The sequence below is a fragment of the Biomphalaria glabrata genome, chromosome 8 (assembly GCF_947242115.1).
Source record: "Biomphalaria glabrata chromosome 8, xgBioGlab47.1, whole genome shotgun sequence".
Classification (NCBI taxonomy): Eukaryota; Metazoa; Mollusca; class Gastropoda; family Planorbidae; genus Biomphalaria; species Biomphalaria glabrata.
In genome coordinates this window covers 34670417-34696646 of record NC_074718.1, presented here as the reverse complement: position 1 = coordinate 34696646, position 26230 = coordinate 34670417, and the positions used below count along the sequence as shown (strand labels likewise).

Below are 26230 nucleotides of genomic sequence, written 5' to 3'. Positions count from 1 at the left end.
AATAGGTGCTGGTACTCAGTGATGGATTGCCTAACTTTTAAGTAGGGCTACAAATAAATTAATAATGAACGTTAAAATACAAGAAAAGAAATAATTTTTCCTCACATTTGAAAAAGTGCCGGTACGTGGAACTAATGTGTACCGTCACAAAAGAGCACCGTGTATATATATATATATATATATATCATGTAACTTTTCCAGTGTGTCGATTGAAAGATACAATATGATTGACCGCTGCAGGGGTGAACACTACACATACACACAGGAAACCCTGCTGGACTTAAGTTTTTACATTATTCTATCAGGCTTCTATATATGCCAAGTGTATAGAGTCAAGATCTGATTTCATTTTTCCTTCTAAGCATTTGTAAAATGTGTGATTTTAAGTATTGAGCGCGGTGGCTGAGCGGTTAAGTGCTCGGCTTCTGAAACTGACGTCCTGGGTTCGAATGTCGGTGAAAACTGGGATTTTTTAATTTGGGGATTTTTAAGGCGCCCCTGAATCCACCCAACTGACACCCTGGCTTACACGTTAGCCATAGAAACAGATCGCAAGGTCTGAAAGGGAAACTTTTGCTTTACTTTAGTAATAGTCTTGAAGCATAAATTAGTTTGAAAAGTTAACCCAATATTTAATTTCAAGAAATAAATAAAGACAAAAAAAATGCCAAATTGTGAAAGTTACCCAGAGATTCATGTTTAAATATTAAACAAGTAAAATGACACATGAAACCAATATTTCAAAAATCGAAATCTTTTAAACAAGAGACATAGATCTAGTTTCATCTTCTAAGAATGACCTTTTAGTATGTCAATCATATTCTCGAGAGGTGTCTGTAACAATATCGACTCAAAACTCATTCAAAAAGACATCTCAAAACGTCTCGACTTTCAAACGTCATTACAGTCTAACAGCTCCAGACAGTCATTTTTTTATTTGGACAACTTTGCTGCTATCTTCTTTGGCTTTCCCCGCCATTTTGTAATTGTAACATAAATTCATTTGCTTTTTTTTTTACTATGAGAAATTGTGCGTTGTTGATGCCCCCCAAAAATCACATCTCTGAATCTCAAAACGCAGAAAAAACTCCCTAATCGAACACTTCGCACATTCTAAGTATTTAGCGGAACACTTTGCTTATTTTTGTAGAGATGTTTATTCACATGATGGCCAATGAGCTAATTATTCCAGTAGTTCTTAGAACACCCATTTAGGCCTCACGGAGCACTAGGGTTCGAGGAACACAGTTTGGGAAACCCTGTACTAAATTAGATGTTAAATATTTACTCCAATCAGCAGCTATTTATGGTCTTCTAAAAGTGTGATGAAAACAAACAATGAAGCATTTTATGCACTTACATATATATGTCGTATGTATAGTTGTATATGCAGTTCAATTGACAATCCTCATATAGAGCTAATTCATGCAATGCAATATTTTTGTATGCCTAATCCCCGACCACAAGCTTATGTTTCACACTAACTTTGTGTATTATCTAGCTGATGATTTTTATTGATACTCGAGAATCCACAGTAAAAAAAATGCATATGTGTTTCTGGTAGTGAAGAAACTCAGCAAATAGAAAAGTTTAAATTATTATTGTGCGAAAAAAGAAAAAAAATTAGAATGATAATTTGGGTTGTTGATTAATGTTCTTGCATCTATGTTTTAATCTTATTTAAATATCATAAAACAATTATTAATTATGGAATACATGGCCGATCACTGGATCTGTTTAAATAAATTTCGTACGTCTGTGGGTTTTTGTTGTTGTTTTTTGGGGGGTTAAAAAAACATTTTTTTTTAATTTTATATTTTTGTCTTTTTTGTTTTGTTTTTTTGTTTTGTTTTGAAAAAAAAACAACTATTTATGAAGAATTAGACACTTGCAGACTAAACAATGTGAAGGACGCTAAATGGAGCTTTCGTGTTGCCAACTTTGAAGGCATAAATGAAAAAAAAATTGTTTTACAAACAAAAGAGTTCAGAACATTTGAGTCTGCAGTGCTAAAAGAACACAAAAGCTATCCTATACCTTTAAAATAAAACATAAGCTACACTTTATTTTATACACCTGATACAATGGACAGCTTTGAATTTATGGCTTGCCACCATGTATTAAAATCTTCAATGGTGAGCTTATTAGCTTATTCGGAAATGTTTATCAAAAAGACTCATAAAGTTACATAAAATGTAACCTTATGGCTCAAGGTCATTGGGTCAAGAGTCGACCATATAAATTGTTCTATAGCTTTCTTGGGGTCGTAAAATTTAAATTGTGAGAACCATCTTTATAATAATGTATCTTGTCTATCTTGGAACATTAGTAAAGATTAAATGATGATGTCTATGGCTCAGGAGATTTGTTTAAGCTTTAAAGTCTATAACATATACAATACGTGTATACTTTATTATAGTTATACATTTTAATATTTCTGTATGTTCAGGCATGTCTATTGAGGGTAAATGGTTGTATATTTGGTTTGGTATTTAAGACCTTCCCGTATTATGGTCAATAGAGTGGAGAAAGTACAAAGTGTGATACATTTCCATTGTCATATTTTATTGTTTGACTCGCATTATGTTACAGTGTAAATTACTATTTGATATAACACGTGCCTTTTGTTTGGGAGATATTGCAATGTTAATGGTCATAAAGGGTCATGAATTTAATACAGGTTAATAAAATTCAATGTTTGAAACTTTTTTATTTGGTCGTTTTTTTGTGTTTTTTTTTTTTATTATTTTGTTGGTTTTTTTTTTTACGGAAAACAATTTTTAAATACTTGCTTGGGTGATGAATACGGACATTTAGAAAACATGCTTTAATTTTCAGGATTAATTTTAAACACTGATTTGTATATATTTTTTTTTATTTAAGCTATATTAAATCGAAGTTGGACATGGGGGTTCGTGGGATCTACAAGAAAAAAAAACTGTTTTCGCTGTTTATTATTTTATAATAATTTCACAACTGTATCATTAAAAGAGAAATTTATAAAAAAAAAGAGGAAGTTCTATTAGTTCGCCAATCTCAACACATAAAAGTCAAAGAAAATAAAGGAAATGTCTAGCAAGACGAATCCCCTCAAACAGTCGAGTTGCCTGAAATAATTAGACAAAAAACTGCGTTGGTTGATATGCTTGTCTTTAATGGAAGGCAAGGTACATAGTTTGATGTCAGAGTAAGATATATCTGACATTTAGTTTACATGTAGACAATATATTTTAAAAAGTGTAAAAGCATTAAAAAAAAATACTTTCACCTTTTAATGAGAATTTATATTCCAAATCATACAAAATGAGTACATTACAAATAATGCCCGATTACGGAGTCAAAGAAATTGAAAGTTATCAATTTACTTCTAGAATACATTTCTGACCATTACAGTATCAAGACAATAATTAGGGTTAATAACAACAGAACCGAAATGTTGTCCAGTTTTGGGGGAGTGAAGGGGGGGGGATTAAAATGGCTACTAGGTTTGGGTTATATTTTATATTTAACATTAGAAAAATCAACATAATGCTATTTATGGGTGAAGTCACTGAAAGTTCCCATTTCAGACATTTCCATTTATGAGGCATGCGATGTAAAGGTCATCTGTTTCTATGGCCCACGGTTAACGAGGGTGTCATTCGGTCAAAACAACGACCAACTGCCTTTACTTTTCCCTATCTAATGTCAAATACCTTTAAGAGCTGGGTGGACTCTTTATAAATTTTCACAATTACTAGCTTAAAGGTAAATACAGTTGAATGAAACAGTGACTTTTAATTTGATTTAATTACTGGGACATTGGGAAAATTAATATAATCTATTTTATACTTATATGCTAAAGGCACATTTCTTAATCCATATACAGGGACAAATTTGTTCAAAAGCTCATTTTTCCCTAGTGCCATTAGAGCATGGAACGGGTTGCCTGAATCAGCCAAGAAAGCTAATGACTTAGCAAAGCTTAAGTCTCTAATTAACATGGATAAGATTAAAACATGGATGTGCATAGAGTGTAATATTCTACGCGTTATTAATTTTTTAAAGATAAGATACACTGAGTATGAGAGTTGACTGTAACCATTGTTAACATTTAGACTCTACTTCACAAATGTAATCGTCAACAATTTTCTCCAGGGTTCTCAAAGGTATCCTTCCACATGACAGTATCTGTTGATGAAACTCTTTGATGTCAAACTTGTTCCCTGGTTTAAAGGAATGTGAAACAGTAAATATGTATACACAACAGTACTAAATCAATCTCATGTAGGTATACGCTATATAAATAAATTCATCAAATCTAACCGACCAACAAATCTTTCGGATTATTCCTTAAAAATAGAAGATTATTAAATCCTAGCGAAAAAGCCTCCTGCAGAATGGCAGCGGGCGGGGTTTGAACCTGGGACTGGAAATATTGAGACGATAATCCAGAGCGCGTACCACAAAGACCAATCGTCATAAAACGCCTGAACACTGACCTGCAAAGTCGCAATATGTGGGCAGCGGAGACATATAGCTCGTTACCACGTTACAAGTCTGTACGACGTGGCAACAAGTTATTGGTCTAAACTGCCCATAGGTTGTGACGTCGCAGGTCAGTGTTCAGGCCTGCTATAACGATACCACACGATCTTGGTGTACAAGATGTCTATTTAAAAACATTTTGTTCGTTGTGATCTAGATATGAAGAGTCACATACTGTTGTAAGTCTAAGGCAAGCACTTCAACACTAGGGAATACGATAAGACGAAGACAGAAGACTACAAAGTCAAGTAACTTCTATACATAAAACACTAAACTATAATTTACAAATAGAAAAACATAAACTAATGAAATACTTAGAAAGACAAAAAGATAAAGGCACATTTCTTATTCCATACGCTAGAACGAATTTTTACAAGTGCTCCTTCTTCCCTAGGGCTATTAGAGAATGGAATGGGTTGCCTGAAAAGCCAGGAAAACTAACGACCTGGCAGAGAGTAAGTCATTGATTAACATGCTTGACTAGATTGACACATGAAATGCATAGGACGTAATTATCTTCTATTTTGAAGTAACGTATGTAATATATAAGATAAGATAAGATGAAAATGTTAGATGAAATAACGAGGATGCTGAAAGATTGAAGAAGCCTACATGTAACATCCATGCCACACAACTCTACATTTACAAGTTATAGTTTTTCAAACTTGGAAATAAATTTTACATCAGAACAGTCCGTTTTAGTCCTGTCTAGTTTAGTGCGCACCTTCTGCACTAGCTAGATGGTTGTGCGCATGGTAGAGTTTAAAAAAATAATTTATTACAATCCCTCTATTCAGCTTGCATATCCATGGGCATTGTGTGGGTGGGTGTGTGGACGTAGTTCTCGAAAACGGCTCTAACAATTGTCCTAAAAATATAACCGTTGATGTGCATCTTTGTGAAAAGTATTACTAGCTATTTAGCCACAATGGAATAACTCTAGATTAACAGTAACAATATGATGTTTTACCTAAGCGTAATTCAGCTTTTTGTCTCAGTTCTCTGATCTTGATTTCTCCAACTTTATATGCACATGCCTAAAAACACAAAGATGATTTATCAGACAATATATTCACTTTTTGGTGAAGAGAAATAAATTTCTAATAGCACATGCCTAAAAACACAAACATGATTTATTAGACAATATATACACTACGTACTGAAGCGAAATAAATTTCTAATAGGCCTACTTATGAATATATCTGACAAAACGTTTCTTTATAGAAGATCACCATACCATTGTAGCCTAAAACTAGACGTTAGTGAAGAAATGTAAGCCCTAGGCAGGATTTTTTATGGAGACCCTTACCCCTTTCATTCGCTTTATTGTTTCCCTTTTTTAGAGGGCACAAGGCCAAAATAAATGTAGTGTAGGGAACGGGAAGGGGGAATTCTATCGGGGCCTTCGGAAAATGCATTTTTTCCCCATCAAGGCCCTAAACGGATCGTCTAAACTCTAAAGAAATGTTTGCAACAAAATAAAAACAACACAATAACACAATAAAAATGAATAACTCTTAGTAAAATGTGGCTTGTTCATTCAATTCGAATACTCAGATAATAATATGCTATGGCCATTTAAATGACTTCATTGTGATTTGTAACTGTCTTCACCCTCTGCAAGTAAAGATGCAAACTTTTAGAAAATATGAGAAAAATATAGACATCAATCCTATATAAACTGAATATTTTTCTGTTTACCTGCCCGGGAATAGTAATATATCTGTCCACCTCTTTGGTCACTTCAGATCTGCTAGTGAGTGTATGGTCAACCATAAACTGAATGGCTTGTTCTCTGCTCCACCTTCACACGATGAGTTAAAAATTGAATTAAGCGCCAACTGTTAAAACTGACACCATCACGAGTCACTAAATATATGTCTATAATGTCAATCATTCACTTAGTATGATAATACATTTTCTTAAAACTATATGAACTATTAGCACACTTACCCAAAAGCATGAAGTCCGGAATCCACGACCAGGCGAGCTGCTCTTAAAGACTCACAGCTGTAGCGTCCTATCCTGAAGAAACACAAGTTTATCATTAAACATGATACTGTAAAAGCAGTGTCGTAGTTAGGATGGAATGAGGAGGGGGGAGAATTTGAAAATCATCCCCCTAGCCCCCACTTGATAGGGGCTTCCAAATGACTGTTTTTTTACGTTAAAAATTAAATATTACGCAATATGCAGGGGCCCCAAAAAAAGTCAAGCCCCCGGGCCACCAAACGATGAAAAATTTCTAGCTATGCCCCTGAGTAAAAGCTCCTCTTTCGTGGTCAAAAATATTTGTAAAATCTTATTTCTGATTAGCAAGAATATGGCCTATCTTCATTTTGAAGCCGATTACATACATAGGTTATAGATAACAGATGACAAGTTTAACTTGTATTATCTTACAATTGTATACTTTACATCGTGTCAACCAACAGTGTAGAGGCACGGTAGAAGTTATTTTCTTTTTATTAGTTCTGCTCCACGTTTAGGAAGATAATTTTCTGCAGTTTTTATTGCCAGGAATGTTTAAAATTGTATAATCGTATGTTGAATTGGTTTTTTATTGTGCTTAGTCTGCTTAATGAAATACAAACTTTATCATTCATATTGTTGCTTCAGTATCAAATGTTAGCTTATATTGTTAGGTTTTCCAGATTTAGCTCTGTAGGCTTATATTTATATATGTATATCTAGATAGATATAGGCCTATTGTAAGAGGCTCTCAAACCATCATATGTTCTTTGTGATCCTTGGTGATTTTCTTCACTGTGGGTCAATTCTGAACGTAATTCTTTGAACGTTCGAAAGTATTTAAATACTTTGAAAACAACATTTATAATAGCTAACAATGATAGTAACATGCCTTTATATCTATCTAAAGCTTAGACTTACAATTCTAAATTATTTTGATACAAGTTCAACTCCTCTCCCAAGTATTCTGCATACAGCCCCCAACCCTAGAAGAGACAAGAAAAATATTATGATAATCTCAATTTTAAATTTGACATTCTAGTTAGTATTTAAGTTAATGTTACTATTATTTATGAAGTCCCATTATCATTATGTGTGTAAGATTTTATGAAGCGAGACTTACAATTTAAAATGCAAGTGGGTCCACGCCTAATAGGCAGTTGACCATACCTTATCCAAACCCAAGCACACTGGCCAAGCCAAAGCACACTGGCCAAACCAGAACACACTGTCCAAACAAAAGCACACTGGCCAAACAAAAACACACAGTTAAAAAAAAACACAGACACAAACCAATCTAAAGCACCTTGAGAAGCACTAGAGAACATTGACCAACCCTAAACATTGAGCCACCTAAAGCACAATGACTAATCCAAAGCGCACAGCATCGTTAAATGTATCCAACAGCCAGCAAACAGCTACCCGCATGACATAATACTCTTATTATAGAAAACATTAACAATTCAAAGCATTTAACACTAAAACGATGCTGCCAACGTGTTGATTTTCTTCCCAGTTTCTTACCTCCATATACGCAGTATTGGAACTAAATTTGGCGGGAATAATGCTGTATTTGCCGTTATCGGAATATCGTCGAAAGTTTGGAAGCTTCTTGGCTGACAATGCCATGGTACCCTAATAAAAACAAAAATAGACACAAATAAATTAATTTAAAATGCTGAAGTGGCTCGCAATGTTTTTGTTCAACGGAATTTTAAAATGAAACTTGGGCCATAGCGCTCTGAGCATGCTATAAGCATGAAAGTAGCGCTATATAAAAGCTATAATTTATTTACCAAACAAAATAAAAAAGTTGTTTTAGTAGAGCCTTTATATTTCATTTATTTATGTCACAAACATTGGGAAATTTCATTTCTATTTCTAACTATTAAACTTCATTTAAATTTATAACTAAAATCACATTCGACCATGTCCTATGTTCTTTTCTTGATTTGTGTTATAAATTCTTTCATATGCTAAATTTGCTACATGAACTAGAAATTAATAATTTTACTTAAAAGAGTTGATATTTTTACGATAGATAACTTTTTTTTTAATGGAATAATCCATCTATGACAGGGATTAAATGGAAAGAATAGGGAACTTCAACAGCCTTCCCCCCTCCCTCCAGACAAATAGGTCAAGAACAATTGATGTTGATCTACCTGTAAATGGTGACCTGGTTCTCCTTCATGCAGTGCCACGGCTGTGAGCTGAAAGGGGTAACTGAAAAAATCAATCAATTAATGTTTCCACTAAATGAATTTTCACTGATCCTATGAAGCCAACTGAAGACTACTGAGATTTCATATTTAGTTCATCAGCATGTGTGCCAGATTTTTACCATCGTCGAGACCAATTAAGTCCTAGATGTATCTAGGTGTCAACGTAGAAAACATTGAGAAATTAGAACAAACGCAAAGTGCAGTGAGATTGTTGAAAAACGAATACCGGCATTTGATTAGAGTAGCACCATTAGTGAAATCACTAAATTAACAGACACTTCAGGGCAAAAGATGCCTGCTTGGTCGTGCGGTTTGCACGCTGGACTGTCGTTCAGATTCATCGATGGTCCCGGGTTCAAACCCTGCCCGCTCCCATCCCCCGTCGTCCTGCGGGAGGTTTGGACTAGGAAGTAATTATCTTCAACTCTGAAGGAACATCCAAAACATATAAAACAAACAAACAAACAAAGAATAAAAAGTGAAGTAGCAATAATACATAAAACACTGGACCATGATTTACAAACACAAAAACTCAAACTAATAAAAATACCCAGAAAGACAGAAGAAGGCACATTTTATTTATTCCATATGCTAGGACTAATTCGTAGAAGTGCTCCTTCTTCCCAAGTGCCATTAGAGAATGAAATAGGTTGCCTGAATCAGCCAGGAAAACAAACGACTTACAAGAGTTAAAGTCATTGATTTACATATACATGGCTAAATCACTAAATTTAGAAAGCCTTCAGGACAGAAGACTCAAAAGTAAAGTAGCAATTATACATAAAACACTGAACAATTGTCGTCAAATACAAAAACAAAATCAAATAAAATACTCTGAAAGACACAAAGATAAAGGCACATTCCTCGTTCCATATGCTAGGACAAATCAGTACAAATGCTCCTTCTTCCCTAGTGCTATTAGAGCATGGAATGAGTTGCATGGGCGTAGCCAGGGGGGGGGGGGTTGGGGTTCAAACCCCACCCCGAAATGAAATCCCCCCCCAGGGGGGGGGGGGGAATCGGAATTTAGTGATTGATTTTTTGCTTTGATTTTGTTTATTTTAGGTGAGATTTAAATACTAAACCATCACTTGCCCCAGCACAACCAAAGGGGTTTTGAGTCTAAAACACCCTACCAGGGGGTTTTGAGTTTAAAACCCCTACCAGGGGGGCTCGAGCTTTAAAAACCCCTTCCAGGGGGGGGGGTTCGAGTTTAAAACCCCTACCAGAGGGGTTTTGAGTTTTAAACCCCTACCTGGGGTTTTTGCAGTTAACTCCCCCTCTTCTATACAACAAAACAAAAAAAAATGTAAACGAAAATCCCTTAATTCCAAGAGCACAGTTAAGAAAGATTTTGATTTTAAAACCCCCTCTACAATTTACGATAAAACCCCTCTTCAACATAAAAAAAATAATTACGCACTCAAAATGTTATGAGCGTAGCTAAATGGGTTTTGACTCAGTTTTGAGTTTAAATCCCACTTCAGCGGGGTTCGAAGGTAAAAAATACCTTTTTAATATTAAAAACAAAGCAAATTATACACTCAAAATGTTATGTGTGTAATCAAAGGGGTTTTGAGTTTAAACTCCCTTCCAGTGGAGTTTGAAGCTAAAAAGTACCTCTTCAATATAAATAAAAGCAAATTACTCACTCTTAAATCTATGAGCGTAGCCAAAGGAGTTTTGAGTTTAAACCCCCCGCCAGGGGGGTTTGAGGCTAAAAAATACATCTTCAGTGTAAGAAAAAAAGCAAATTACGCACTCAAAATGCTATGAGCGTTGCCAAAAGGGGTTTAAACCCCCATTCAGAGGGGTTTGATGTTAAAAATACCTCTTCAATATAAAAAAAAAGCAAATTAAACACTCAAATCATTTGAGCGTAGCCAATCCAATCGGGGGTTTTGAGTTTAAACCCTTCTTCTACAGATGGCTTTTTTTTTAAAGTTAAAAACCCCTCCAGATGGTTTTGAGGTGGAAAACCCCCAACAGATTATTTTGACGATAAAACTTCTCTTTTCGATATAAAATCTAAAGCAAACTACAGTCACATAATTCCAAGAGCGTATTCAAGAGAGGTTACACATTTTTATCAGTGACAGGGCTCCATTAATAAACTGCAGTGAATAGTCATCTGCCGAAATTGAAAAACACTAAATGTGGCTCAACAAAGATGGCTAAGACAGATTTTAGGAGTCAGTTATAGAGATCGGGTCTAAATCAAGGAAATCCTATGCCGAACTGGTAGTCGATCCCTTAGTAAGATTGTGAGAGAACGACGCATGAGGTTTGCGGGGCATGTTCTCCGACAAAATGAATTACGCACAAGAAGAGTTGCAATGATTTCCTAGTACAACTTGACGCCACTCATTCATGGAGGTCCTCATGGCAGGTGGGAAGAGGCTTCAGACATTACCAGTGACAGATTTTTATGGAAACAGCTTGACGGCAAATGCGCCGAACGGCGCGGGAGGGTCTAAGTCAGTAAGAATAGCACATTAGGATTTTAAAATAGAAATTTTTAATAGCAGGGAAATTCACTGTAGATACCTCAGAATATGCATTTTGTTGGCTTTCAATACCAGAAATAGTGCTTGGCGGCGGGGCTTCGCCCCGCGCTGGGGAGCTCCTGGCGCTCCCCCAGACCCCATTGCTAGTATTGGCGGGGAATCTACAATTTTTCCACTAACTCATGGAAGAACCTATTCTAGGGCACATTAATCGCCTTCCGAAAGAATGAAGGGTCAGAATGTAATAAAGATTTTGTAGGCACACACACATAAATACATATAAAAAAAAATTTCGCGGGGGGGGGGGGGGGGAAATCCACCCCCCAACCCCCCCCCCCCCCCGAAAAAAAATCCTGGCTACGCCCATGATGAGTTGCATGAGCCAGCCAGGAAAACCAGTGACTTGGCAAAATTTAAGTCATTGGTTAACATGCATGACTAGAGGCATAACGCGTAGGACGTAATCATCTTCTTTTTTAAAATAACGTCTGTATTTTATAAGATAAGAAGTTATAGAAATAACGCATAGGACGTAATTAATCTTCTCTTTTGAAGTAACGTCTTTAATCTATAAGATAAGAAGTTATAGAAATAAACAATTGAACCTACCATTCTTCCAGATGATGATTGTTGATATAAAAACATCCTTCTCTTGAGCCATCAGGAGTCCCGTTATAATAGTAAGCAATAGGAGAACTCTTCCTTGATTCTGGCACTGGTTTGATGCTGTCAGATGCAAACATTATTCTCAAACAATAAAAACCCATTTTAGAATTGAATAAAATATTGTCTATATTATAGTGTAGATAAATTCTTTAGATATTGCTGTCTAATATGTCATCATCATCATTATTTCCTTGGGGTTACTCGTGGAACATGGGGCCTCAGAAAAAAAAAACACTCCACTCTCCAAGGTCTCTTGCTAGTTTTTTATGGCTTCCCAGCTCTTTCCGGTCCTCTCGGCTTCCTCTAGTATACTGTGTCGCCATGTTCTTTTTGGTCTTTCTCTACGTATTGTTCCCTGGGGGTTCCACTCTAAAGCCTGCCTAGCTCTCTTGTTGGTATCTTTTCTAAGGGTGTGACAAATCCATCTCCCACAGTTTGGTGTTTTCTACTTTGTCGTACCCCAGTGTATTTTTAGGATATTTCTCACGCGGGTATGCTATTCTGCCTCAACGTGGCACCCGGATGGAAACGATTACTTGAGGAAGTAATAAGCCTAAATGAATAGCAAAACAAAACTCCTGTGGGTGTGTCCAAGGCAATGCGAGAGCTTTCCCATTGCACGGTGCGGAGTTAAAAGAGAGCTTCCACGTCCCTGTCGATAATCCATGCGCCGCGTTTCTCAAGGGACCGTTACACTAATGGCGAGTCCTGCACGGTTGGCTTGGTACAACATAGGCAAATGGTGGGGTTCCCGGTGTGCTTGGCCTTCGGCCATGTATTCTAGTCCATGCGTCCAGAGTGCCGTATACGTTGGAAATAGCAATGTCTTATATAGGCATTGACTTGGACCTCTTCCAGACAGAACGGTTTTGTTCAAGCAGGCTTACAACCCTAGAGTTCGAAGAGGCTTCGGCTCAACTCTTTTGACAATCACACGGATATTTCTCAGGCATCTGTTGATAAAGGTCTGTACTTTTTTTGTTGTTGCTTCAGTTGTTCTCCATGTTTCAGAACCATACAGTAGGACCGCCTTGACATTAGAGTTAAAGATTATCTTAGTCTTGTTTGAGATGTGAGGAGATTTCCAGGTTGGTTTTAGCTGTGTAAATGTCTCTCTAGCATGTACCACAACCAAACACATTATATTTTTAAAATTATGTTTCTTGTATAGTCTTGTCATAAAATGCTTATAATACTGATTACGTATTCTTAAATCTACTCACATCATTGGAATGTCCGACAGATTTTTGAAATTCTGTGTAATTTTTGGTCTGATGATGTTATAACAAAGATTTCGGATATAGTCTACAACCTCGTCCTAAAAGAAATGTTTTAGTATAGACATTACAGCGTGCACTTATTGTAGTTGTAAGTCTGTAACAATTATATTTATACACTGAAAGAATATTGAATAATGTAGTTTGTATAATAAATAGTTCTGTCATGACAAATGTCAAGTAAAACATTCAACGTTAAATATCTAGCCAGGGGCGTAACTAGGGATTTGGGGGCCCGGGGGGATTGACCTCTTTGGGGGCCCCTTGCATTTTGACATTCGACATATGACATGGAATAATGTACGCAAAAATATATAAGCCCCAAATCAAATTGGTTCAGTATATCAGTAAATTTAACAAAAAGTAATCAAGACTCTTTTAATGAATAATACCTTTGTTTATTAGTTAAATAATGCACAAGTGACAAATCTAAATTGATATCGCTTCACGTCGTGCATTCTGTGCAGCAAAGACATCTATAACATCAACTACATCGATACTTTCTAGTATTTGTGACTTCACTGACATTAAAGCCATGATAAGCCTTTCTTGTGTCATTGTGCTCCTGAGATAGCTTTTGATGAACTTGACCTTTGAGAATGATCTCTCACATGACGTAATGGAAGTGGCCTGAGTTAGCAGTAATCGCAGGAGGTTGCAAAGTTTGAGCACACGTAATTACCATATGAAGCCTGTTTCTTCAATATGTCTATTGATGATTGTATTACTGGTTTGTTGATGAAAAGTGCTCGTGCATCAATGACATCATTGAAAAAAGCGATTTTCCATTTATTTCATCATACAAAAAAGGGAAAAGTAGCACAGTTTGTCATAAGCGGGTCTTCATCTAACAGGTGTCTAGGTTCAAGAAGAAACCCAAAGGTATCCATTTTCTTTCCAGCCTTTGGAATCTGCCCTTCATCTCCATATGAAATCTGTCCAGCACTTCTGTCGCAACACGTTTGAATTGCAGTTCTATTGACAGTCCTACATTAGAACTGAACTTCCCATTAAGTCTTTTCTTTCTTCTGGTTGTTTTGATTACAGGGAATCCATAGTATTCACTACCTTCTTTTGCTTTTTCGATGGATTGGGTTTTTGTCAATTTCTCATCATTCTGCAGAAAGCATGAATGGGTACTAATTTCTTTAGCAGCTTCCCGTATATGCAGTCCAGACTTTTGTAGTTTCTTCTGAACTATATTAATTGGGCGCCAGAGCTTTGACCAGAATTCAAGATAGGCAAAAAATTCTTAATTTTCCTCTGCATGAAGAAGATTCTGTGCTAATATTATATGGTATTACGTCATTGTTGGTTGTTTATGTTTGGTGCGCAAGCAAAGGATTCAGAGCATACAAAAGTGGGAAAGATCCATATCTCGTTATTCTCGAGTATAGAAATACTCCGAAAAGTGGACTGCCATATTCACCATCACAACTGCTGACGAGTAGAAAACTCAGGGAATCATTCCAACTGAATCGGTAGCTGAAAATGCAGAGACATTACTCAACGAACGACAGATGAAAAGCAAAGTGAATTACAATGCAAAAGCAAGACTACCTAAAGATTATTCTGTCGGAGAGTTCGTCTAGGTCAAACATGGCAGAAAGCAGTTGTCATAAAAAACATTCAGCACCCAGATCTTACATCATAAAGACAAACGGACAAACGGAAAAACATACAGAAGAAATCAACGCTTTTTGAATAAGAGTTTCGATGAAGACATCTCTGGGTACTATGATACCGATGAAGACAATGAACTGCAAACTGTTGGAACAAACGAAACAGACAGTTATAGACCAACGTCTAGAGAACTTGTTGTGCCAGTCAAGACAACCAGGAGTGGACGAATTGTTAAAGTTCCTAGTAGACAGGGCCGGCCTTAGGCCACTGCAGCCTATGCGGTCGCAGTGGGCCCCGCGCTTTCATAGGACCCGCGCTAATTCTAAGTGTACATTATTAAATTAAACCATTATAACGTATATAAAAAAAACAGGGTTTTCGCGACCTCCTGATTTTGCAGGGCCTCCAGGAAATCTCATGAAAAGGCAAAATATACGATAAAGTCCTGAACTTTTTTTGAATTTATTCAAATCTCCTGAAGAATAGAAGAAATTGACATTTTGGGCTGCCTATAAAAAAAAAAGTGGCATTGCGAGCTTTCATTTGATATAAATGTATTGCAAAGACGAAAGTAGGCCTATTTTCTAATTCAAAAAAAAATAAATATTGACATTATGCTCATCCCTACCCAGACTAGGCCCCGCGCGATTCGTTTCGCATAGGGCCCCCCAAATTTAAGAACTTTAAAAGGAAGGGTGTGATAATAACTTCAAAAGGAAGGATGTGCTAATATTATATGATATTACGTCATTGTTTGTTGTTTATGTTTTGTGCGAAAGCAAAAGGATTAGATGGAAATAAAAATAGAGTTTCCATTGGATTGAGGAAAGATGAATAGATGGATAATAACTCGAGTGTGAAGTTTAATTCTGAAATTATAGACGCCAAACCCGAATAATGGACTATTCTAGCATTATTAAGAATAACTTTTGGATCTGTTATACTCGATTCTCTAAATTTTGCTTCAAGGTTAATTAGTGTAGCCATAAAATACTCGCCATTTAGATCTATTATTAGTAAAGGTAACAAGATACCTGGAATTCGCTGTATGTCATGCAGTTTTATTCGTGGCAACAAAGTTTGAAATGTAAAACTAACTTTAAAAAAATGTGATCTCTGTGGGAAAAAATATTTTTAAAATGTCAACAAAGTCAACGTACTGATAGACCTTGATCTAGGTTTAGTCTTTGTGAAAAATTTAATCCATAAATGTTGAAAAAAAAAAGACACCCTTTGACACTATTTGTCAATCAATATATTAATTTATGTATTTACAAATAAATTTCGGACACCCATTTGGGGGCCCCCCCTAGGTGGGGGCCCGGGGGGATTTTAAAATTCTCCCCCCCCCTCCCCCCCCCCTTAGTTACGCCACTGTATCTAGCTATATAATCTGTTTGGCTGTTTACTAAAATGGCTTGGTGAAAGGTAGAGCGCTTGGCTTACGAACCGAGGGATCATGGGACGCATCTGAAGAATGGGTACCTGAAACTAGTTGGGGAAAAGTATAGGCGGTTGGTCGTTGTGCTGACCACATGACACCCTCGTAAATCGTGGGCCACAGAAACGGATGACCTTTACATCATCTGCCCAATAAATTGCAAGGTCTGAAAAGGTATCGAACAAGGGAATCGAACAAGGGAAAAAATTGTACTTGACATGTGGCGGTATAAGCTATATGGAATATATGGTTTGAATGCTTAAAATTTTTAACTAACATTATATAACTAAAAAACCTTCCATTTTCATAAGCATTTCGCTGGCAAAGTTGTTAGTTTATCGGCTTGAGGAGGCTTGATCCCTCCAGTTCGAATTCAAGTCGTACAACTTTTTTTTATAAAATGCTTTTAAAAAGCGATCACGGTAATATTGACCCAGATTCCCCCTTCTTTGTCTACCCCCACTTGCCCAACTGGTCCAGATAAGGGATAGGATCATAGCACATTGAGAAAGCTAAAAGTATTCAATAGCGATAAACAAAAGTAATTGGTTAAAATGTGTCCAAACTAATTAATACTATTACACTTAATATTTATATATATATATATTCTTTATAAAAACAAAAATAATTAATAATGACTAATTGATATAATAAATGGTCAATTTTCAATTGATTCATATTTTGTTAGGGGCAATAGATAATGGTGCAATTTATTTTTTATCTTGATCCGAGAATGGGTGTAGGTGAAAAAACGTGTACAAAATGTGTAGAAGACAGACAGGGCAAGTTGATATAAGCTTTGTAATACTAAAAAAAGGATCTAATGAATACAGAATTAAGGATATTTTCAAAGAGAAACATGGCCATTTGTATTCAGCGGATCACTAGTGGAGTCTCAGTTGTTCAACACACTAAAGAACAAGAGAATATGATGGACTAAATTTTTTTACAACTTTTCTTCAGTACTAATTATTTATATTCCGTTTGAAACAAAAAGCCATAATGAAATAACTTAGCTCATCTAATGTAAACCTACTGGAGTTGAAAAAGAGTTTCTCTGTCTTCTGGTGATAGCTGCAGAGATTTCTTGGAACGTTCGACCTAGTCCTTCTATTGCAGCCAGTTCTAGAATTCTCTTTTCGATTCGATCAACTTCCTTAAGTCCCAGTTCATGAACTTCTTGTGGGGTCATTGAGCAGCTTAAGTAAAAGTTCAAACACTGCTGATACCAGAGGTCACCATCTTTAAGTGAATTGATCCCTTCTTTTGGACGGAGGTGCTTGAAGTAGATCTGAAATAAGTAAATTTATAATCATTTTTTTTTTCATTTTTTTTAAAATCAAAACTAAAATTTTGAAGAGTTTCAAATATGAACGTTACATTTTCTATGAAGTCTTTTAACTTCAGACAGGAAGGGATAATTTTCAGCCTTAGAACTTCTTCTGCTTTCAGTCGGAGCTGATCTCTAGAAGAAATAAGATTATATGTATATAATATGTATATATATGTATATGTACTGTGTTTGAAACATCTATTTTAAGTAAATAATGAATGCATGTAATTAGATGGTTTCTGGAGGTCATACCATTATGTTATATGTTCATTAAGTCTTCCATCTCTATTTAAGTCAACGTATTAAAAATATACTAATAATAATCAGGTCCAAAATATAAATATATTATTTGAATCGAAATTAGAAATTATCATATATAAAATATTTATTTGATCAGAAAGAGAGGTAGCTGTTTATGTTTTAAATATTAAAACATGGTAGCAACTCAAAAGATCTTGTGAATATAGATTGTTCAAAGCCATTCATTTTTTATAAAGTGTTTAGTGCGTTTATTGTATCACGCATTTAGTGAGACGTTCAGTCAGTAGTCATGTTCATCATCATTATCGTAATCATTATAATCATCATGTTCATCATGGTCATCATCATCATGTTTATCATGGTCATCATAAGCATCAAGTTCATCATTATCATCATTTTAATCATCATGTTCATCATCATCATCATCATCATCATCATCATCACCATCATCATTATCATCATGGTCATCATCATCATCATCATCATAATAATAATAATCATGTTCCTCATCATCATATTTATCATGTTCTTCATCATCATCATAATCATCATAATCATCATGTTCCTCATCATCATATTTATCATGTTCTTCATCATCATCATAATCATCATAATCATCATGTTCATAGTCATCATCATCATCATCATCATCACCATCATCATCACCATCATCATCACCATCATCATCATCATATTTATCATGTTCTTCATCATCATCATCATCATCATGTACATCGTCATCATTATCATGTTCGTCACCATCATCATCATAATCAAGGCGGTTGGTTGTTGTTCTGCCCATATGACAACCTCGTTAACCTTGGGCCACAGAAACAGATGACCTTTAGATCATCAGGAACTTTACTTTTGTTACTTATATCTATAACAGACTTATGACAGGGTCATAGGTAGGTGAATTCACTCACTTACATGGGCAGTGTTGAATCCACAAAAGTGTAAAAGGACATGAGACTTTTTTTTTTTAACCACCAGGTAATTCAGTACTAGAAATCATTAAGATTGATGTCGTGCTTAACAAGGGAAGCAACACACACTTTAAGAGAAAATATTTTTGACCTGATTATAGACCCTGCTTGTTCGATTGAACCACTTACAGTTCAGCTTTTTCAATCTCAGGAAGTTTGCCTCTAAATGGCATCAAAAATCCATGTTTCTCAAACGGAGTGGTCACTATTAGGTTGATCTGTCTGGGTACATCAATCTGGACAATGTACGATACACATAGATTACAACAATAACAGCTCTAATAACTCTTGCAAACATTAAAGTACGTTTACATATAAACAAAGAAGCATCACATTGGCTCCTAAACTCTGTCACAGGAAAATTATCGTACATTGTTCGTGCCTGAAAATGTTTCTTTAAACGTAAAGATATCTGCGGTGTCATCAAATTATGAAGAAGAATAAAAGAAATTCTGTAGAAGAATAAAGTAAAAGATTTTTTAAAAATCAAAATGGTTTCCAATCCATGTTTTCAATCAAATGGTTTTCTGTTTGTGTATTAAGATGGTTATAAAGAAATAGATCTAGGTTTGTAATCATGAGGGATATATGTGACATGGTTCTTAGTACATTAATGCAGTAGTGTAGCTAGGGATTTGGGGACCTTTTTAGGGCCCCTGCATTTTCACAATCGACATCATGACACGAGATCAGGTACTTAATAAATATATATGTCTCAACATGGGCGTAGCCAGGATTTTTTTTCGGGGGGGGGGGGGGTAGGGGGGGATTCCCCCCCCCCCAGCCCCCCCCCCCCCCCTCGCGAAAAAAAAAAAATTATATATATGTATGTGTGTGTGTGTTCATAATCTTTATTACATTCTGACCCTCCATTCTTTCGGAACACGTTTATTGTCCCCTAGAATAGGTTCTTCCTGTAGTTAGTGGAAAAATTGTTGACTACCTGCCATTGCCAGCAAGGTGGTCTAGGGGAATTCTAGGAGCTCACCCTAGCGCGGGGCGGAGCCCCGCCGCCAAACAATATTTCTGGCATAGAATGCCAACAAAATGCATATTCTGAGGTTTCTACAGTGCATTTTCCTGCTATTAAAAAGTCTTATTTCAAAAATTTATGTGCTATTTTTTACTAAGACCCTGCCGCGCCGTTCGGCGCAATTGCCGTCAAGCTGTATTAACAAAATCTGTCACTGGTAATTTCTGAAGCCTCTTCCCACCTGCTCCGAGGACCTCCATTAATGTGTGGCGCCAATTTGTACTAGGATATCATCGCAACTCTTATTATGCGTAATTTATTTTGTCGGAGAACAAGTACCGCTAACCTCATGCGACACTCTGTCACAATTTTACTAAGGGGTCGACTACCAGTTCGGCATAGGATTTCCTTGATTTAGACCCGATCTCAATAACTGACTCCTAAAATCTGTCTTAGCCTTCTTTTTTGAGCCACATTTAGTGTTTTTCCATTTCGGCAGATGACTATTTACTGCACTTTATTAATGGAGCCCCGCCACTGGTAGAAATGTGTAACCTCTCTTGGATACGCTCTTGGAATTAAGTGACTGTAGTTTGCTTTAGATTTTATATCGAAAAGTGAAGTTTTATCGTCAAAATCATCTGTTAGAGGTTTAAAACTAAAAATGTCAGGTCTTTGTTGTTGTTTTTTAAATTCAAAACCCCATTTAGCTACGATCATAGAATTTGGTAACTGTAGTTTGCTTTAGAGTAATATTGAAGATAGAGGTTTTCCACCTCAAAACGCTCTGTAGGGGGATTTTAAACTCAAAACCATCTGGAGGAAAGGAGTTTAAACTCAAAAGCCCCAATTGGCTTGGCTACGCTCAAATAATTTTAGTGTTTAATTTGTTTGTTTTTTTTATATTGAAGAGGTATTTTTTAGCATCAAACCCTTGTGAAGAGGGATATAAACTCAAAACCTCTTTTGGCAAAGCTCATAGCATTTTCAGTGCGTAATTTGCTTTTTTTTTACATTGAAGATGTATTTTTTAGCTTCAAACCCCGCTGGCGGGGGGTTTAAACTCAAAACCCATATGACTACGCTCTTAGATTTTAGAGTGTGTAATTTGCTGTTTTTTATATTGAAGATGTATTTTTTAGCTTCAAACTCCACTGGAGGGGAGTTTAAACTTAAAACTGAGTCAAAACCCATTTAGCTACGCTCATAACATTTTGAGTGCATAATTTGCTTTTTTTTTTCATATTGAAGAGGGGGTCTATCGTAAATTTTGGAGGGGGTTTTAAAATCAAAATCTTCCTTAACTGTGCACTTGGAATTTGGGGATTATCGTTTGCATTTTTTATGGTTTTTGTTTTATAGAAGAGGGGGATTTAACTGCAAAAACTCCTGGTAGGGGGTTTTAAACTCAAAACCCCTGGTAGGGGGTTTTAAACTCAAAACCCCCTGGTAGGGGTTTTAAACTCTAAACCCCCTGGTAGGGGTTTTAAACTCAAAACCCCTGGTAGGGGGTTTTAAACTCAAAACCCCCTGGTAGGGGTTTTAAACTCTAAACCCCCTGATAGGGGTTTTAAACTCAAAACCCGTTTAGCTTTGCTGGGGCAAGTAATGGTTTAGTATTAAAATCTCACCTAAAATTAACAAAATCAAAGCAAAAAAACAGTCACTAAAGTCCGTCTTTCCCTCCCCCCCCCCCCCGTGGTAGGGGGTTTCAAACTCAAAATCCCATGGTAGGGGCTTTAAACTCTAAACCCCCTGGTATGTGTTTTAAACTCAAAACCCCTTTAGCTGGGCTGGGGCAAGTAATGGTTTAGTATTAAAATCTCACCTAAAATTAACAAAATCAAAGCAAAAAATCAGTCACCAAAGTCCGTCTCCCCCCCCCCTTGGGGGGGATTTCATTTCGGGGGGGGGGGGGGTTGAACCCCCAAACCCCCCCCCCCTGGCTACGCCCATGTGTCTCAATTCCAATTGGCACAATATATATGTCAAATGAACAAAAAAGAATAATCATTAAGACTCATTTAATAGATAATATCGTTGTTTATTTGCGAAATAATGCACAAATGACAAATCTAAATTCATATCGAGTAACGTCGTGTTTTCTGTGCAGGAAAGGCATCTATAACATCATGGAGATCAATTATGTATATTAGGGCCTATTTTTGACTCCACGTGAATAGCAAGATTACATGGCAGTGGCCTAATATTAAATATTTAATGTAAAAAAAAAATAATAGGACATTCATTTGGAGGCCCGAGTGGAAGGCCCGAGATGGCTTTCAAATTTGGACCCCAACTCCCCCACCCTAGCTATGCCACTGCATTTATGGGTCATAAGAATAAAACAGTTTGACCACCTGATAAGAATATCATCCAATCAACGAACCCCGAATGCATAAAATCAAGAAACGCTTACAATTCATTGTCAGAGAAAAGTGAAAAAAAAAACGTAACAATAGAATGAGAACTATACTACAGGACAAGGTTCTCACAATAAGCTACAGACCTCTAACCGCGACTGCTCCCTGATATTAGCATAAGAATAACATAAATTAGTAAAGACTTTTTTTTAAATTTGTTATTTCAAAAATATAAATAGGCACTTCATTGTAGGCCTATTAAAGCGATTGCTTGTAAACCAAATAAAAATCATGTTTATAGAGTATATTAGGTCATAAGTTATTGCATCACCCTATTTCATATTTCTCAATATCTATAACCTAAAGTCACAGAAATCTGTTCAATCCAAATATACTAGTTAGCTTACAATTCACAGTGCACAATTTATTTCCGTTACACATTTTAGTTTGAATTTAGTGCGCTTTACATATGTTTACGCCTTATGCCAACACCTACCACTGAAGCCGAGTGATAGACCACATCCTCTTGTATACCTTGCCTCAAAGCTTCCAATACCTGTTCAACCTGATTTTTAAAAAATGTATAGTCTAGATATTATGCGAACTACATAAATCAAATTTTATACATAATAATAGAATTTAATACTTATTCAAACTCAGCAGAAGCAGCCTACGCAATGTGCAGGGCTCTGTGCAAGTGACATATTAGGGTCGCTAATATTTGTACGATGGGCTGACGGTGTGACAAAAAACACTCCTTATCGCGGGGCCCCACTAAGGTGCGGTGCCTGGGCGGTTGCCACCCTCTAAGGCTGACTCTGCTTCAAAGCTAGCAGAGTATGTTGCTCAAATCCACTATTTGATAAGCAAGGATATGTGTTCACTTTCTACCAATAGAATTAACCGAGCTTCATCAATATTCTAGCAAGGATTTCTTTTCTTTGAACTAGATCAATTTATTTACATGTTCCCTCTAGTCTAGATCACAGGGTCTGAAGTACTCTGAAGGCAGTACCTTATATAATATATATATATATATATACACACATAATGTGATTTCTCTATACAAAATTCGCCCGCCCTTCCCCTGGCCTGTCGAATTGGGAGGTGGGGTGGTGCGATCTGATAGTGTTGTAAAACACGTTCTCAAAAATATTTCATTGTTATACAATATTGACGAATATTAACGCATACAAAATATTTCAAAATCCATGCAATGATATTTAAAAGTTATACCTCTTTTAAGATGTTTTGCTTAATAAAATTACTAATTACTAAATAGCATTTCGATCGAGACAGCAATGCAAATTATAATTTATTTTTAAAGACGTACTTTGTGTGGTAGTCTTTCAAGTCTCTTTATATATTTGTTGAAGTCTTCTTTAGTGTTGAATTTCATGAAAGAGATCATTAGGTCACATTCAGTTTGTATTCCTTCCATATAGTTGATGGGCAGTAAATAACTGAACGATAAGATTGGTGAAAAACAAATCAGGCATCAATGCTTAAACAAATTTGTGCATTTTAATATGTTGGCATCCATATAAAAATTACTTTTTTTTTCTTTAATTTTCAATACGTAGTTATCTTTGGTGATCTCACCTTTTAAACTTTAAACCTTGAAGATATAGTTTTATATTATCCAGCAGAAGTGTGTAGCTAAGAAGAACTTCAGGTATGCAAGAGCTAGTGTCAATACGCTCTCCTTTCTTCAAAAAATCTTGCAAGTCTTTCTAGAATTAAAACAACATTAGCTCATATGTTACTAAGCAACTAAACAATAGGAGTTTAAAACTAATAAATCATGGATAGAATACATTTTCTATTGTTGAAATTTTCACTTTAACACTAAAACAAGATAAACATAAAAAAATACTTTTTCTTTTAAAGTTGTATCAATTAGTTTGGATAAGTCATGTATTTAAATTTGTAATAGATCTAGACAAAGAATAAAAAAATATTTGTGCCAATTATTTTGTTTAGTTTAACTTCATGCGCTATGATCACTTGTCTGGACCAGTTGGAAAGGGGTAGTTGGAGAAAGAAGATGGTATCTGAGTGATCGCTTTTAAAATGCATTTATATAATTTTTAAAAAGGTGAACGACCCAAATTAGAACTCGATTGCTAAATCCTCCTCAAGCCAATATACTAACTACTCTGCCAGCGAATCGCTTTTGAAAATAGAAAGTTTTATAGTTATCTATTTTTATTAGCTTCAAACTTTAAAGCGGCGACCTTCAAAGTATAAAGGGAGCTAGTTAAACTTATACCACCACATGAGTCAAGAGCAATTACTTACCAATAGTTAATTTAGTTAATTAACTGGTTTACATTTTTTTTATTGATTCTTTTTCTGTTAATTAAAAAAGAAAAGATGATCTTGCTAAATTCTAGCCATATCTGATATCGTGCGTGAGAATATTATCTGTACATTTGTACAAACTTTTTACCAGAGTAAGTTTACATAGAATTAAGTAAAAAAAAAAGGTTTGCTTATATTCTCCAGCTGCAGTGCAGTACTTGCTGGTGAGAAAATTATTTTTAAGGCCTAGATGTTGTTTATATTTTTGGTGTTTGAAAAGATGCTTATATTTTTGCGATTTGAAACAAATTAGTATACGTTCCCATAACATTACCTCCCTTCTCCGGAACGCCTCCACACTTATGTCGTCCCAGTCGTCATCGTTCTGGTGAATTCCACAAAACGTTCCAAGTTCAGGACTTTCTCGAAGCTGCCACTGCCACACTTCCTCACAGAGATCTAACACAGCACTGTCACTGATCGACATTTTCTTTGAGCTCTAGTTCACACAAAGCACATTCAAAAGAAGAATTAACTGGCGTACAGAGAGAACAAAATGTTCTGTGGCTTGTTTATATTAGAAATTGCGAATGTATTGCTGATATATTTACATGAGGTAGAAACGTATTATTCTGTCACTTGCTATCAAACAATCTACACGCAACCAAAAACATCAGTCAGCATAGCCTTGTTAATCGTCTTGATACAATTTTAGGACAACCATCACTGGCGTATCCGGAGGAGAGGCTAGGGTGCGATCACCCTCCACCACATCCCACCGCCCTCCCCTATTTAACATAGTTTGAAAATTATCCTTGAAATTAAAGTGCGTAAGTGTGATGATATTTAATTATAGATGAACGCCCCTAACAAAAACACCACCAACACCCTTTTAAAAAAGGACTGAATCTGCCTTCGCAGGTACATAGCCTAAGCGTATGGTCTACTTCAAATAAAAGGTTAACAATTTTAAAGACACTTGTCTGAATAACAAACATATGCTCTAGTTTAAAATTAGGACAGGTACTTATATAACCTAAGAAGGTTAAGATAGAGGCATGGCATAAGCACCAGTTCTTAGGCAAACCATTTAAGACAAAATTAACAAGCGTATCAAATAAAATATAATGTTATCAGCATAAAAAGCCCATAGAACGCAGCCCAGCTCCCATGAAATAATAATAATTGGTTAGAAGATCATTTTTGCGTAGGCCTAAGAATGTTTATAGTGTACGAACATGTAATGGCGTCCCACAGCAAGGCTTCCTTAGTAGGCTACTCTGTGTCACTAAATATATGCCTGAAACCTAAAAATATATGTTTACTTTTGTGTGAGTTAAATTTCCTCCGGAACGATTAAGCTTATAACGACTTATTATTATATAGATGAACTAATTTTTATTCTGTGTTACTGTTAGGGTTCAGCTTCATTAGAGGGAAGCAAAATTCATTATAGTCTCTTGAACAGTGTGCACGGAGAAATGTTCTGATGATGTGGCAAGTCTGTCATCATCATCATCATCAAACTCCATTTGAGTGAGGGCTTGAGAGGCTCAAATCCTCTCTTGCAACAGCCCTGGACAGAAACCCTGCTGTCTTGCGTAGTGCATAAATGTCGCCATACAGGTCGAGAAGAGCGGTCAGGGCGCCTCATGTGCTCCCCGACTCCAAGTCTGTAGCTGTACCAGCCTCTGGTAAAATCTACATAGGAATATTAACGAAGAAGGCTGCGAGATAAGTTGTCACTATCCGGGAGGTGGGGTTATCTACGAA

The 26230-nt window shown here is 36.0% G+C and overlaps 1 protein-coding gene across 1 annotated transcript; it reads right to left on the bottom strand.

Annotated features, from left to right (window-relative positions):
- Nucleotides 1–1869: 1869 nt before the first annotated feature.
- LOC106078951 (uncharacterized) lies at nt 1870–25380 on the bottom strand. The gene is made up of 16 exons (XM_013240048.2): nt 24792–25380; nt 23756–23886; nt 23487–23616; nt 22650–22718; nt 18947–19053; nt 17618–17702; nt 17274–17528; nt 13120–13214; nt 11840–11956; nt 8664–8724; nt 8023–8133; nt 7420–7484; nt 6481–6552; nt 6229–6331; nt 5498–5564; nt 1870–4205 (listed from the first exon to the last, which is right to left on the bottom strand). The coding sequence occupies exons 1-16, from the start codon at nt 24942–24944 to the stop codon at nt 4087–4089; spliced, it is 1740 nt and encodes a 579-aa protein (XP_013095502.2). The 5' UTR covers nt 24945–25380; the 3' UTR covers nt 1870–4086.
- Between the last annotated feature and the right edge of the window lie 850 nt (nt 25381–26230).

Excerpts from the sequence above, each read along its gene's own strand:
- LOC106078951 (XM_013240048.2), bottom strand. The coding sequence starts at position 24,944 with ATGTCGATCAGTGACAGTGCTGTGTTAGATCTCTGTGAGGAAGTGTGG. Across the intron at positions 23,887-24,791 it reads AGGCGTTCCGGAGAAGGGAG|AAAGACTTGCAAGATTTTTT; the intron begins GTAATGTTATGG and ends TTTTAATTCTAG. Across the intron at positions 22,719-23,486 it reads TTGAAAGACTACCACACAAA|GTTGAACAGGTATTGGAAGC; the intron begins GTACGTCTTTAA and ends TTTAAAAATCAG.